The following is a 13972-nucleotide window of genomic DNA, read 5'->3' on the forward strand; positions in this document are numbered from 1 at the left end:
CCAGCTAACTCCCTGACCTCAGTAGCCTCTTGAGATATGAAAGGGTTCTGCTGTTCAAACTGCCTGGCCTGTGGAACCTTGTTATGCGACCCTAGAAAACTAATGCAGCAGCCAAAGCTACCCTCCAAGTCTTACCCACCATTCCGCATCTTATAAAGCTGCACGTTTTTCTGGATATATTCTGCAAACTGTACAGTGTCTCCAGCCTCTCCAACACACAGGAGTAAGATTTTTTCACTCATCTTAAACATCTTGTCATGATCTGCTCAAAGAAAAAAAAATCCATATTAGAAAATATCACCACAGAAACAAAAGGTCATTTATTATATGCAACCATAAACAGGTCTTCTAATTACTAGCTAAATAATTTTACTAACCATTATTATTATAAGAATAGTTTCAGCCGGGCGGTGGTGGCACACGCCTTTAATCCCAGCACTCAGGAGGCAGAGGCAGGCGGATCTCTGTGAGTTCGAGACCAGCCTGGTCTACAAGAGCTAGTTGCAGGACAGGCTCCAAAGCCACAGAGAAACCCTGTCTCGAAAAACAAAATAAGTAAATAAGTAAATAATAAAAAAAGAATAGTTTCACTAACCAACAGGTTAACTACATATTTTACTAAGGTTAATTTCAATTGAAAATTGTATATGAAAGCAGACTATTTAAAATACAGTTGTGGGGGAAGGCAGGGTTGGAGAGACGGCTCAGCAATAAAGAGCATTGGCTGCTTTTCAGAGAACCCAGGTTCGATTCCCAGCACTGACATTAGGATTCACAACCATCTGAAACTTCAGTTCCAGGGAATCCCACACCTTCTCCTGACCTCTAGGGGCACTGCTCACATGTGGTGCATACACGCACCTATACACATAAAAATAAATAACTATTTTGTTCTAATTACAATTTGGGGCTATAGATGTATCAGAGTGAGACAGCATATGCTGTGTGCATGTGAGGTCCTGAGTCCAATCTCTAGCACTTAATTAATTAATTAAACAATAAAATTTAAGATTGACATGGGGTCACATGCTTTAATCCCAGTACCCCAGAGGCAGAGGTAAGCTGATCTCTGTGAGCTGGAGCCCGCCTGCCTGTTCTACATGGTATGCTATAAGACAATTATTACTACATAGTGAGACCCTATCTCAAAATACAAACAAACAAGCAACAAAAACCAATTTAAGAACATTTAAAATACAAGGAATAGAAAAATGGGGTGGGGGGAGTGAGGCAAACTGAAGGAATCCAGACTACCGTGATTACCTTGAGGCACAAGACCAGGTTCAAAGTTCTGTTACTACAAATACAAATGTTATATAAACATACAAAAAATGTGAAAAGAATGGATTCTACAGTTCAAATTAAGGAACCATTTCAAGAAAAAACAATCAGCGGAGACTTCAAATCTCAAAGTAAATGACTGCACTTCCAAAACAAAAAAGAAAAGTAGCTGCCAAAGAAGAAACTTTAAGGAATGCGCTAACAGTGAGCTATCTAAATACCTAACAAAACCGTAATACTCTAACCTTATCTAGCTGAACCAGACTCATTCAGATTAAATAGATAAATAATTAATCAGGCTGTAATTGTTGCCTAGGGAAGAGAGCTCAGTATTTAGTCTGCAGCTTCAGAGGAAAGCTTAACTCTTCCTATCTTCCCCTGCTTTCACTTTTCATTTCTCTAACAGTGCTGAGTAATCTCCCCTGGGAGACATGTTTTCCTGTATGAAAGCTTTTGAAATGTCAAAATCTCTTAATAGGATTTAAGGAACAAATGCAACTATCAAATACTTTACAAGTGTTGGAGAGTTGTAGACACTAACAATATGGATTTTTAGACTGGAGGGGGGGGTCCTACATAAAATATGCCTATAGACAATGTTGAATTGCCTTAAAACTCCCAAATAAACAATTTTTCACTTGCTACACATTCAAAGACTGTTAGTTTGCAAAGTTGTTATAAAAGGAAGATTCATTTACGCACGCACGCACGCACAGGGCCAGAAGGGTAGATATTCTAAGTTCCTGACAATGGTAAGAACATGAACAATTTTGATTTCCTTCTTTTGCTTATTAGTATTTTCCAAATCTCTATACTTAACATGCTTCATCTTTGTAAGAAAACATAATTTAATAAGTTTACATTATTTTTAGAAGCAAAAAAGGATAAGCATCATGGCTCAGCAGGTAAAAAAAGCACTTGCCTCCCTGAATTCAATCCCCAGAACCCACACAGAGGAAGAGAAATGACCCCTGCACACGTGTGTGACATGTCTGCACACATAATATCGGGGAGCAAAGTAGTTCTTGTTGGGGAGTAAGTTTACAAACATCACATTTCAGCAAAAAGGCTAAGATTCTAGGCAGTAAACTGTTAATTATGAAATAAATGTAATTCAGGCAAATTTACCTTAAACAGGGAGCATGCTCACGCTCACAAAAGACGGTCCTTCAGAACAGGGCTGTACAAGACTCCGCCTGTACAGCTCTAGGACGTTCTTACACTCAATAAACTCACAGGACCCACACACAGACAGCCAGATGAGAACAAGCATGTAATGCCACGTGGGAACCGACCAGACACGCATTCTGCTCAGACACAGTTACCAAAAATGTGTAAGTGGTGACACTATCACTTCTGAATGCCTAGGTCACAGGTAAGGAAAACTATTACTCTTAGTGTTAGACAACAGAGTCTAAATCACATATGCTGTGGGAATTCAGAAAAGCAAGTTTCTGGAGACCTCTGAGTAACTTAAAAAGGTACTCTGTTGAGAGCAAGAGAAAAAGGCATGAACTTAACTACATATCCAAGCAAACTGAGAGCGGAACCAGTTAGCTTCACCAGCAGGCATTTGGAAGATGTCTTCTTCCTAGTAAGCAGCATGATGAAGAAACAATGCCTGGCAGGATTCTGAGCCTGTGTTTTGGTACATGCCTATAACTCCAGTCCTAGGAGGCTAGGTTACGTGAGAAGTATCAGGTCAGCCAGGGCTACATAGTGAAGACCCCATTTCAAAGGGCAAAAAAGCCCTCCTCCCCTAAAAGCATTAACAAAACAAGCCTCTCCCCAAATCACTACTGCTCATCACTCATGCCTACTCTACATAGATCCCCTCAGACAACTCTAAACCCTCTACCCCAAGTTTTTCACACCAGTTGAGTGCAATCATTTCCAACTCATTTTCAAGAACTTGCTCAAATGTATCCTTTTTCTATTTCATACACTTTTTTCTTTTCTGTGGCTATTCATAGGACTTACTCCAAAAATTATTAATCTAAAAACTAGCCAGCCTAAACTGGGAGGCGGTGACACATGTCTTTAATCCAAGTGCCCCAGAGGCAGAGGCAGGGGAATCTCTGTGAGTTCGAGGTCAGCTGGTATTACAAAGTGAGTTCCAGGACAGCCAGGGCTACACAGAGCAACGCTGTCTTAAAAAAGCAAGGTTCCCCCAGCCCCACCCTCACAGTAAACTACCACCACCAAAACCAAAAATGGGTGGGAGAGAGAAGTGTAGCTGGAATGTAAAATACATTTTTTTAAAAAAGCACTTAAAAAAAACAGTAACAAAAAAAAAACCCTAATCTAACACTAACTAGCAATACTTCTATCACACAAAAAGCATCTTGTATTTATTTCTTAGGTTTTTCTTTGATTTTTTTTTTTTTGAGACAGAGTCAGAGTCTCATTAATATAATCCTACAACAGCCTTGAATTCATTATGCAGACCAGGGTGGTCTCCAGCTAGAAATCATCCTGACTCTGCCTCCTATGGGATGGGATTAAAGGGAAACACTGTGCCTGGTTCTCCTTGTGCTTTTTTCTGCAGGTTTCACCTAAGAAGCTGCACCTCCTGTAACAACTAGCAGTACAGTATGGATAAGGGCTTGGAGCACATTCTCCATCTCAAAGCCATTCACTATCCCTGTGATGAAACAGAAGACACCTGACCTGGTGACTGCTCCGCCCACACGCCTCATGCTAAAATCACCTGCTTTTCAGAGCCTCACTGTTCAAAGCAACGGGCAAATTGACCCTCACAGCAAAGACTGTGAGGAGACTGGTTACAAACAGAACTTCTACAAACTAACCATAAATTTCATAAAGTCTCTTGAGAAACAATTCATACTGCAGGTGTATGACTTCAAGTTCTTCAGAAAGAACAGAGCTCAAGCAAAGTTCATAGAGTTCTTTCTGTTTTCCCAGATGGGAGCTCCAGGCTCACGACCAGACAGGTGCCTTTTCCCTTTTCCCCTGTAAAAGCGGCCACAGGCACCTGTGCTGCTTCACCTCCGATCACACGCTTCAGGAGACTCCAGCATCGACACTTCTTCCCAGGGTTAACTGCTGTTCGCCTTCAAAGCTTTCCCTGGCCTCTACAACCAGAATCTCCCCCTCACCACTGTTACCTAAAAACAGCCCCCTCTTCCTATTAGTGCAAAGTTTGAGTGCTCTCGTCATGACAAATCAAACACTTTCTGGCTTGTTTTATAATTATATATACACATATCTAAATCTCTTATTGAATTACTGTGTGTGTGTATGTGTGTGCTATACACACAAGAGTGCATGGGTACACAAAGCAGCTCACCCTTTGGGCTTGACTGACTGGCCAGTGAACTCCCAGGATCTGTGTCCGTTGCTCCCAACAGGGGTTAGAGGCACACAGCCATGTATGTCTTTTTTTTTTTTTTTTTTTTAAAGCGAGTACTAAAGACTTAAATTCTGATCTGCATGCTTGCACAGCTACTCAGCCATCATCCAACTCTGCTAATTTCTTTTAAAACAGGGATTACACAGCATCCTTTCCCCGCCTCCTTTCAGCACTTAGCACTGTAAAGTACACAGAAGTGCCCGAAATTTGTCAAATGAATTTCTAATTCACTGGACAAAAGCAAAATACCTTCCAAACATGCCTATGATCAATCATGAAAACACATTCTTAGATTTTGTGGGTCAATTGCCACTATAAAAGAAGCGGCTGCGTACAGTAGTTATGGGTCAAAGGGATCATATTTCACAGACCGCCTACTAACTTGTTTCTGCAGTGCTAAAAACAGAACCCGGACCTTGCGCATAGCAGGACTGTACTTCACCACCAAACTGCAGCCTCAGTCCCAAGTCACACGGTTTCTGGGTCTGCCACTTGTAAGCTTAGGAACTTTTTCTTTAATAATTTAAAAAGTATGTATTTATTTAGGGACTCTTTCTTGTTCTGCGCATGCATCACAGAAGGGGTGTGGAGGTCAGAGGACAACCCGCAGTGATCAGTTTCACTCTCTACCATCTGGGCTCTGGAATCAAACTCGGGCAGGCAGGCCTGGCCAAAAACACCTTTCCTTACTGAGCTTTTTTGACATCTCCTTAGGAAAGGTTTTTGTTTGTTTGTTTAATATTCTGTGTCCAACTAACTCTACAAAGAGGGGATATAACACTGCTTATCTTTTTTTAAAAAAAGGGCTGGACACACCTGATACATAAATGCTTCAGTTTGTTAAGTATTTGTCCAGTGCTAAACTCTTACACATAATGCGTTCACGCAATCCTCTTAACAAGTTTTATGTTGAACATTACTAGTCTGAGAGATAAGAAAATCTGAGCACTAAAAAAATAACGTACAAAAAGCAAAGCAAGTAGAGAGACGCCATCTCTGCTTGCATTAACTATTTAAATACAAGAAAAACCTAGCAGCAGGTGAAAGCTGAAGAAGGAAGATCTGAGCTGGGCAACTGAAGACAGCCGAAGCAAACTGGAATTGCCATAGTCTGGCCCCAGTCTCAGTCTCTCCAGGATCCCACCCTAGGGCGCCCGCAAACTAGCCTCTACTAGTGATCGCGGAAACTTAACCAGCAATTCGGAGGTCTGAGGAGCCTAGCACCGAGCACACGCTTCAGCTCCTACAAATTGAATCCCCCACCCTGGGAAACTCTCACTTAGCAAGCGGCAACTGGGCAAGGCCAGAGCACAGCCAGAGTCCTAAACTTGTCTGCCAGCTTCCTTGGTTCTAAATCCTGCAGTGCTGGAAGGGCAGAGCAGGGCTGAGCTCCATCTTCCAAGCTGTCCTGGGATTCACCCTACACTTTACCAACTTCCGCCGACTGCCCCTACACCCAGGCCCGCCGGGCCTCCCCTGCTTCTTCTCACCGTCCTTCATCTGGACAATGTTGCTGGCGGCCACCCGATCGGAGGCGACGAGGACATAGTCGGGGCCCTGGATGCCGATGAGATACTCCATGGTGGCGGGAAGCGTAAGGCAGCAGGGTCTACGGAGAGAAGGACTTCCCGGGTTCACGGCCTCACCAGTGAGACAGCACACCCGGACGAAGCTGGGCGTGACGCACACCGCGCGACAGCCCGGGCAGTGGCGCGGACCAATGACGTAAGCTCTCGCGAGAGAGCAGAGACCCGGCGTGAAGTGGTTCAGGTGTCATTTAATAACGTACCTATGGGTTATGCAACGTTCGGTTTCCTTATGTATCAAAATCTGTACGAAGATAAAGCCGCGCCCCGTGTGAGAAGTGCCAGCGCATGTGGGTCTTCAAGTTTCTGTTTCCTTGCTCGGTAAACTGGCTGAAGTCTTGTCCTCCTAGCTAGATTGGAGAAAAACCATCTTGAGCCCCGGAGTTAGGCACCAGCCGGGGCAACATAGGGAAACAAACCTCACAAATAGAGCAAACAAAAACTACTTGGCCGTGGTCCACTCTGGAAATCCTAGTATTGGGTAGGGTGAGGCAGGAGGAGGAGGCGTGTCAGTCAAGCCTGACGACCAAAGTTCAATTCCTCAAACCCACGGAAAGAGAACTGACTCCCCAAAGATTTCCTCTGACCACACACACACACACACACACACACACACACACACACACATCAAATTTTAAATATTTACTTGGTGCTTTTTTTGTTTTTTGGCTTTTAGTTTTTTTTTTTTTTTTTTTTTTTTTTTTTTTTTTTTTTTTTTTTTTTTTTTTTTGAGACAGGGTAGCCTTGATTGACCTGGAACTAGCTTAAACTGTGTAGACCAGGAGGATCTCAAATTCATAGAGATCTGCCTGCCTTTGCTTCCCCAGTGCAGATATTAAAGTCCTGGGCCACCATGTCCCACTTAAAATAGTTTCTTGAAGAGAAAGAGTAAGATAGGAGATAGGAAGGACTGAGAAACGGCTCAATGGTTAAGAGCACTGACTGCTTTTCTGAAAGACCTGGGTTCAATTTCCAGCACCCACATGGCAATTCACGGAAGGTTATTTGTAACTCAGACACCTCTTTGGCCTCTTCAGGCACTGCACACACTTGGCGCACAAACATATATGCAGGCAAAAACACTCAAAAAATAAATCTTTTAAGGAAAGAAAGGGTAATAGAGATGTGACTACAATTAAACTACACATAGAGATGCCATAATGAAACATGACTTGGTACAATTGATATACCTTAATAAAAAAAATTAAACATTAAAGAGTTGAGGTGTTGCTCAGCAGTAGAATGGTTATCTAGCATATTTAAAACTCCAGGGTTGGCCGGGCGGTGGTGGCGCACGCCTTTAATCCCAGCACTCGGGAGGCAGAGGCAGGCGGATCTCTGTGAGTTCGAGACCAGCCTGGTCTACAAGAGCTAGTTCCAGGACAGGCTCCAAAACCACAGAGAAACCCTGTCTAGAAAAACCAAAAAAAAAAAAAAAAAAAACTCCAGGGTTTATCTCCACAAAAATAGAAAGTAAGAGTAAATTAAATGGGCATTATCTGTTGAACCTATCCAAATAAATGTCTGCGCAATGACCCAAGAATTTGTGTGAGAGAGGTTTGATGAAAAGAGGAGCAGGTTCCATGCTTCCGAAGAGCTGTGTTACAGATGGGGCCAGTTGCATACAGCGTCCTATTGAGAGGGTGCAGTTCACAAGCATGCACAAGGACCTTGGCCCAGAACCCACAGGCCTGGCATGGGGCCATGTGTCTGTGAGCCAAGTCAGGGGAAATGAGAGGTGGGGACAACAGGATCCCTGGGGGATCTTAGGCTGGCTGATTTGGCCTGTATGGTGAATGAGAGACCATGAGAGACCCTGTCTCAAAGCAAAAATTGGAATGTGCCTGAGGACTCTCTCTCTCTCTTTCACACACACACACACACACACACACACAAATATAAAAGATGAAAATGAATTGCCCTTTAATGCAAGACATATTTCATTTAACTGAAAATGAAATTGCTTTCTTATTTGTACTAGGATGCCATTTTATAAAAGAGGAATGTTCGCCTAGGAGTGGAAAATATTTAGGAATATTTTAAGGTCAGTCATATGCAATCATTTAGTGTATATGATTTAAAGGGAAAAAATTTTCCCTTGAATCTGCCAGAATCCTCTTCTGTCCATCCTGGATTCTGGGATTGTACACAAACTCCACTATGTCTAGATCACTTTTATTGTACATGCATCTGTTTTGTTTGAATGTTTTATTATTCTCAAGTGTTACTTGTATCTCTGTGTGCATGTTTGGGTGTATGTGTTGAGGAACATTATTATTTTTTTAAAAGATTTATTTATTTATTTATTTATTTATTTATTTATTTATTTATTATGTATACAACATTCCTTCCATGTATGCTTGTATGCCAGAAGAGGGCACCAGATCTCATTATAGATGGCTGTGAGCCACCATGTGGTTGCTGGGAATGGACCTCTGGAAGAGCAGTCAGTGCTCTTAACCTCTGAGCCATCTCTCCAGCCCGGAGAGAGCTTATTTTAAGCTGTGTTACTTTTGTTTACGTTGCATTTGTTTAACTCTGTGAAGCTGTGTTTCTGTGCCTGTCTAAAACACCTGATGGGCTAATAAAAAGCTGAACAGCCAATAGCAAGGCAGGAGAGAGAAATAGGCAGGATTGGCAGGCAGAGAGAATAAATAGAAGGAGAAATCTGGAGAAAAGAGAGATCAGGGAATGAGAGAGAAAGGAGGAGGACTTCAGGGGCCAACCACCCAGCCAGACATGGAATAAGAAGGAATGAAAAGGTATACAGGAATAGAGAAAGATAAAAGCCCTGAGGCTAAACATAGATGGGACAATTTAAGTTAAGAAAAACTGGCAACATGGCGGACAATGAAGGCTGATGAGAAGCCAAGGACAATGGCACTAGGTTTCGATCCTAATACATGAACTGGCTTTGTGGGAGCTTAGCCTGTTTGGATGCTCACCTTCCTGGGCCTGGATGGAAGTGGGAGGACCTTGGTCTTCCTGTAGGGCAGGGAATTTGGACTGCTCTTCAGTATCGAGAGGGAGGGGGAATGGACTGGGGGGAGGAGAAGAGGAGTGGGGATGGGGGAGGGGCGTGGGGGAGGGGGCAATGTGTGGGAGGAGGGGGAGGGAAATGGGAAACGGGGAGCAGTTGGAAATTTTAATTAAAAAAGAATAAAAAAAAAAGAAAAAAAAAAAAGAAAAACTGGCAAGAAACAAGTCAAGCTAAGACCAGCCACTCAGAACTAAGAATAAGCCTTCGTGTGTGATTTATTTGAGAGCTGGGTGGTGGGACCCCCCAAAAAGCATAAAGAGTAAAGAGTAAAAAACAACCAACATGTATTGCATGTGTATGCTAGGGATTAAAACCAGGGCCTTCCTGACCTTCCTTTCTATGTTAAACATACACTTTACCACTGAGCTACAGCACACCTAATTGCTTGGGTTTTTTTTTTTTTTTTTTTTTTTTTTTGTCTGTTTTGGTTTATTTGAAACAGGTCTGTAGCATTGGGGCCTGTCCTGGAACTAGCTCTTGTAGACCAGGCTGGCCTCGAACTCACAGAGATCCACCTGCCTCTGCCCCCGAGTGCTGGGATTAAAGGTGTGCACCACGGCTACCTGGCTACACCTAACTACTTGTAATTAATTACGTGAGACAGCATTTTATGAAGCTCCAGATGGCTTTGAACTCACTATATAGCTGAGGGTGATTTCGAACTCTCCTGAGCCTCTTGCCTCTACCTCCCAAGTGCTGGGATTACAGGCATGTGCCACTACAAAAGGATTTAGTTAAAAAGAAATCAGCCACCTCTTTAAAAAAAGGGGGGGGGGGTAATTGCCTCAAGACTAGGTTACGACATATGCAACTGAGTCCTCATATGACTTCATGGGAGACAGAGAGTAAGTTGCAATTCTGTCTCCCAAAAACAACTATGGGATTCCTTGTCTCTGCAGAAATTCTAGTAATTACTTTTGTTCTGCATATTTCTTCCAAGTCTCTGCCTGTGAAGGGACACAGAGCCTGAGGAGTCTGGGACAGTCTGTCTATCATGGGATGTGTGCCAGGGCCAAGTGAGCTCATTAAGACAGCCATCTCTCTAACTACAACTACATCCATCATTCCCAAAGAATTCTTTTCTTAAGCATCACTAGAGAAAACCCCACTGAAACCCCCTCCTCTCTCTGTGACACACACACACCATTGTATTTTTATTGCTAAAATTACATAGTTATGCTGTAACTATATGTTCACATGTAACTCGCTAAATATCTCCTTTCATCAAAATAACCATCCGCAAAATGCTTGTATCTTTCATATTTTCCTTTGCACATACCAATATTAATTAATTTATTCATTTAAGAGGAAGCAGAACTTTGAATAGGAAGATCTGATACACATTACATATATACACATATGTACATATACATGTTTATATAATACATATACATAATTGTATATATAAGGTATATACATACACACATATACATATATACAGTCTCTTCAGTGGATGCTTCTCTTTTCTCCAAGACTTTTGAAATACCTTCTAGATTTCAGTCCCTAGAGAGGCCTTAATTTCTTGTTCAGAAAAAAAAATGGGCTTGGGGGCTGAAGAGATGGCTCAGTGGTTAAGAGCATTGGCTGGAACTAGTTCTTATAGACCAGGCTCCAAAGCCATGGAGAAACCCTGTCTCAAAAAACCAAAACAAAACAAAACAAAAAAGAGAGAGCATTGACTGTTCTTCCAGAAGAATCGAGTTCAATTCCCAGAACCCACATGGCAGCTCACAACCTTCTGTAGCTCTGACACCCTCACACACACAGACATCCATGCAGGCAAAACACCAATACACATAAAATTGAAATAAAGTATGGAAAAAATGAAAAAAAAGGGGCTTTTATGACCTAAATTATGGTGACAGGGTGTTGGGGGCTGCCCTGCATGGACACCCCTTGTGGAAGGGGGGTGAAAAGGCACAGAGTCAACGACATAGACTCCAGGAATCAGGTGACACCAAAAACCCACTCGTTTATTGAAGGTATGGGCAGGCCTCTTATACCCCCTCCCAAGGTCCCATTGGCTCAGGCAGCCGACTCTGCTACGTCGTCCTTTCCTCTTTGGCATCTCCAGTAGGAATGTCTGTGCCAGCAGTCTTTGTGTATGTCAGCAGGCCTTAAGGGGGCTCAGGGACGGAAGTCCCTGTTGCTCATGCTCATGTGGGCTGGTGTGGACATGGAGACTGCAGCTTGGGTAGGCTGGCCGACAATTCTCCGACAACAAGGGAGATGACTCAGTCGATAAAGTGCTTGTGTTCCAATCATGAGCTCAATCCCCAGTCTTCATGTGAAATAGCTGGGTGGAGTGGTGTGTGCGTTGTCCCAGGACTGGGGAAACAGAGATGGTGAATACCCAGGGCTCACTGTACAGCCCGCCTGGTTTGCTTGATGAGTGAACAGTGCATGAGGAACAGCACTCAAGGGATAGTGTCTGTGGCTAGCCCCTGACCGCCATGTGCATAGGTACTCTCAGGCGTGTGAACCTGCACATGTGCACCTGTGCATGCACAGCCAGAGGAGCAGGCAAAGAGGGCACACGGTGGCTCAGTGACGACCTGAGTGGGTTCTCCAGAATCCACGTGGAATAAAGAGAAACTTAATCCCTCTGATTGTCCTGAGTTTCACAAGTGCGCAGTTGCATGTGTGCATGTGCCACGAACGTACTACATAATAAATAAATGTAACTTTGTAAGAGAAAGGCCTCAACTGTGGTGTCTCACTATGAGCCAGAAAGAAACTTTCCTCCAATCAAAATGTAGAATGGCTTAGGAAGTTTAGAAGAAGTCAGGTTTTGGTGCAGACATGGCCGCCTTCAAGAACCACACACAAACAGTGCCTCAAATGGCCTCAAGAACTCCAGTCAGGCCGGGCAGTGGTGGCGCACGCCTTTAATCCCAGCACTTGGGAGGCAGAAGCAGGCGGATCTCTGTGAGTTCGAGACCAGCCTGGTCTACAAGAGCTAGTTCCAGGACAGGCTCCAAAGCCACAGAGAAACCCTGTCTCAAAAAAAAAAAAAAAAAAAAAAAAAAAAAGAACTCCAGTCAAGACAGTGCCACAGTAGAACAGAGAAGACCCAGACGGGTCGGTTTCCATTTGTCCTGGAGCCTGACACTACAGCTCTGGCACACTTCCTCCTGGGCAGTGAGGGCGTTTGGGAGATGCTGGGAACTAGAAGAAAAGGGAGTAGGAGTTTCCCCAGGGTTTGTGCTGTGTATTATTTGCTTTATTTAATGGTCGGGGTAATTAAGTTAGCAGGCTCCATGAGAACCTTTAATGGGCAGGAGTCTGAGTGGCTGGACAGCCAAACCTACATGGTCAGGGTCTGCTGTGTGTTCTTGGCACTTGCGGAGTGAGACAGAATGGTGTCTAGAAAGGTGCAGGTGAACTGCCAGAGACACTACGCTGCTTGTTAGAGGCACAGCAATCGTCACAAGGTCTTTAGGTGGTGAGAAAGACGGCTGGGTAGCTAATAAGATTTGGCAACTCTGGCCCTTAGTTTCCCCCATGGTAGGGATGTGGGGCAAAGCCTGTACCATTCATATCAAGGAACTGATAATATGCCAGCTCTGGTTTGCCCATTTCCTCTTGGTGTCCCCTCCTTGACTGGCCTGGCCCTCACCAGTGCAGGGGATGGCAGCATGTCCCTGCTTGTCTATACAGGAAGGAGCTCAGCCGTGTATCTTAAACTTCTAGGTACTGTTTTCAAGATGATGGCAGGCAACTGTTCTCCACATCCTGTTGGTCTGTTCCACAGGTAGAACATTGTTGAGTTGATACACACATTGGCTTTCAGGGGTCCATGGTGCCACATGCACACACACCAGGAAGAGCACCAGCAACCTTTTCAGTTAAGGGAAGAACACCAGTGATTGGCTCTTCAGAAAGATTGTACAAGTCGGTGGCTGTGGCTACATAGTTGTTGATCTTGAAGGACATTGTGGACAAAGCCTTAGAGGACAGGTAAAACCATAATTAGAATCTGGACTTTCTGGATCCCACTGAGTTATAGTGATGGTCATTGGTGATCTGAAAGGGTTTTTGTTGATGTTTTTTAAATAAAAAAATTGCACTTACTTAGAAGCCTTCAGAATGTCAACAAAAGTTACATTTTATTTATTATATCTATGTATTTTGCAGTTTACATAGTGGTATTCAGTTAGCAAAGCAACAATTATCTCTATATAAGCTGCATCAGAGACAACTGAAGATGAGAGAAAAATCAACTACCGCCCCTATATATAACTAATTTGTGCTGTGCACCAACAAGAACCTGTTTTAAATTTCCATGCCAATTACAACCCCCAGACTGATGGAATAGTGCATTATTTTCCATGTCATTCAAGGACAGTCTGAAGCAACTTGCATCCAAATAGAACCAACAGCAGTACCTATGAATGGTGCTACCTCTGGCTAATGCCTGGTTAATTCTCCTACAAAAGCTGGTGAAGAATCTCTCTCTCTCTCTCTCTCTCTCTCTCTCTCTCTCTCTCTCTCTCTCTCTCTCTTTCTCTCTTGATTTTTTGAGACAGGCTTTCTCTGTACCGCCCTGAAGTCCTGAAACTTGCTTTGGAGACCAGTCTGGCCTTGAACTCACAGAAATCCACCTGCCTCTGTCTCCAGAGTGCTGGCAACAAAGGTGTGTGCCATCTCCACCCAGCTGTGAATCATAATGTAAATATCTGATGTGTAACA

At 43.4% G+C, this 13972-nt stretch overlaps 1 protein-coding gene and 1 non-coding gene across 2 annotated transcripts in view; one reads left to right on the plus strand and one right to left on the minus strand.

The window, feature by feature from the left end:
• Nucleotides 1–6345, minus strand: part of Psmb2 (proteasome 20S subunit beta 2) — a 32612-nt gene extending 26267 nt beyond the window's left edge. The window contains exons 1-2 of the mRNA XM_057784446.1: nucleotides 6145–6345; nucleotides 140–262 (exon numbers count right to left, since the gene is read on the minus strand). Of these exons, the coding sequence (XP_057640429.1) occupies nucleotides 140–262; nucleotides 6145–6235 (214 nt within the window). The 5' untranslated portion in view covers nucleotides 6236–6345. The remainder of the gene's footprint in view (nucleotides 1–139; nucleotides 263–6144) is intronic.
• A 5967-nt stretch (nucleotides 6346–12312) lies between these two features.
• LOC130884524 (small nucleolar RNA SNORA55) lies at nucleotides 12313–12410 on the plus strand. Its single transcript, XR_009058050.1, has one exon. It is a non-coding gene; the product is annotated as a small nucleolar RNA SNORA55 (small nucleolar RNA).
• The last annotated feature ends 1562 nt before the right edge of the window (nucleotides 12411–13972 follow it).

This window comes from Chionomys nivalis, chromosome 11 (genome assembly GCF_950005125.1).
Source record: "Chionomys nivalis chromosome 11, mChiNiv1.1, whole genome shotgun sequence".
Lineage (NCBI taxonomy): Eukaryota > Metazoa > Chordata > Mammalia > Rodentia > Cricetidae > Chionomys > Chionomys nivalis.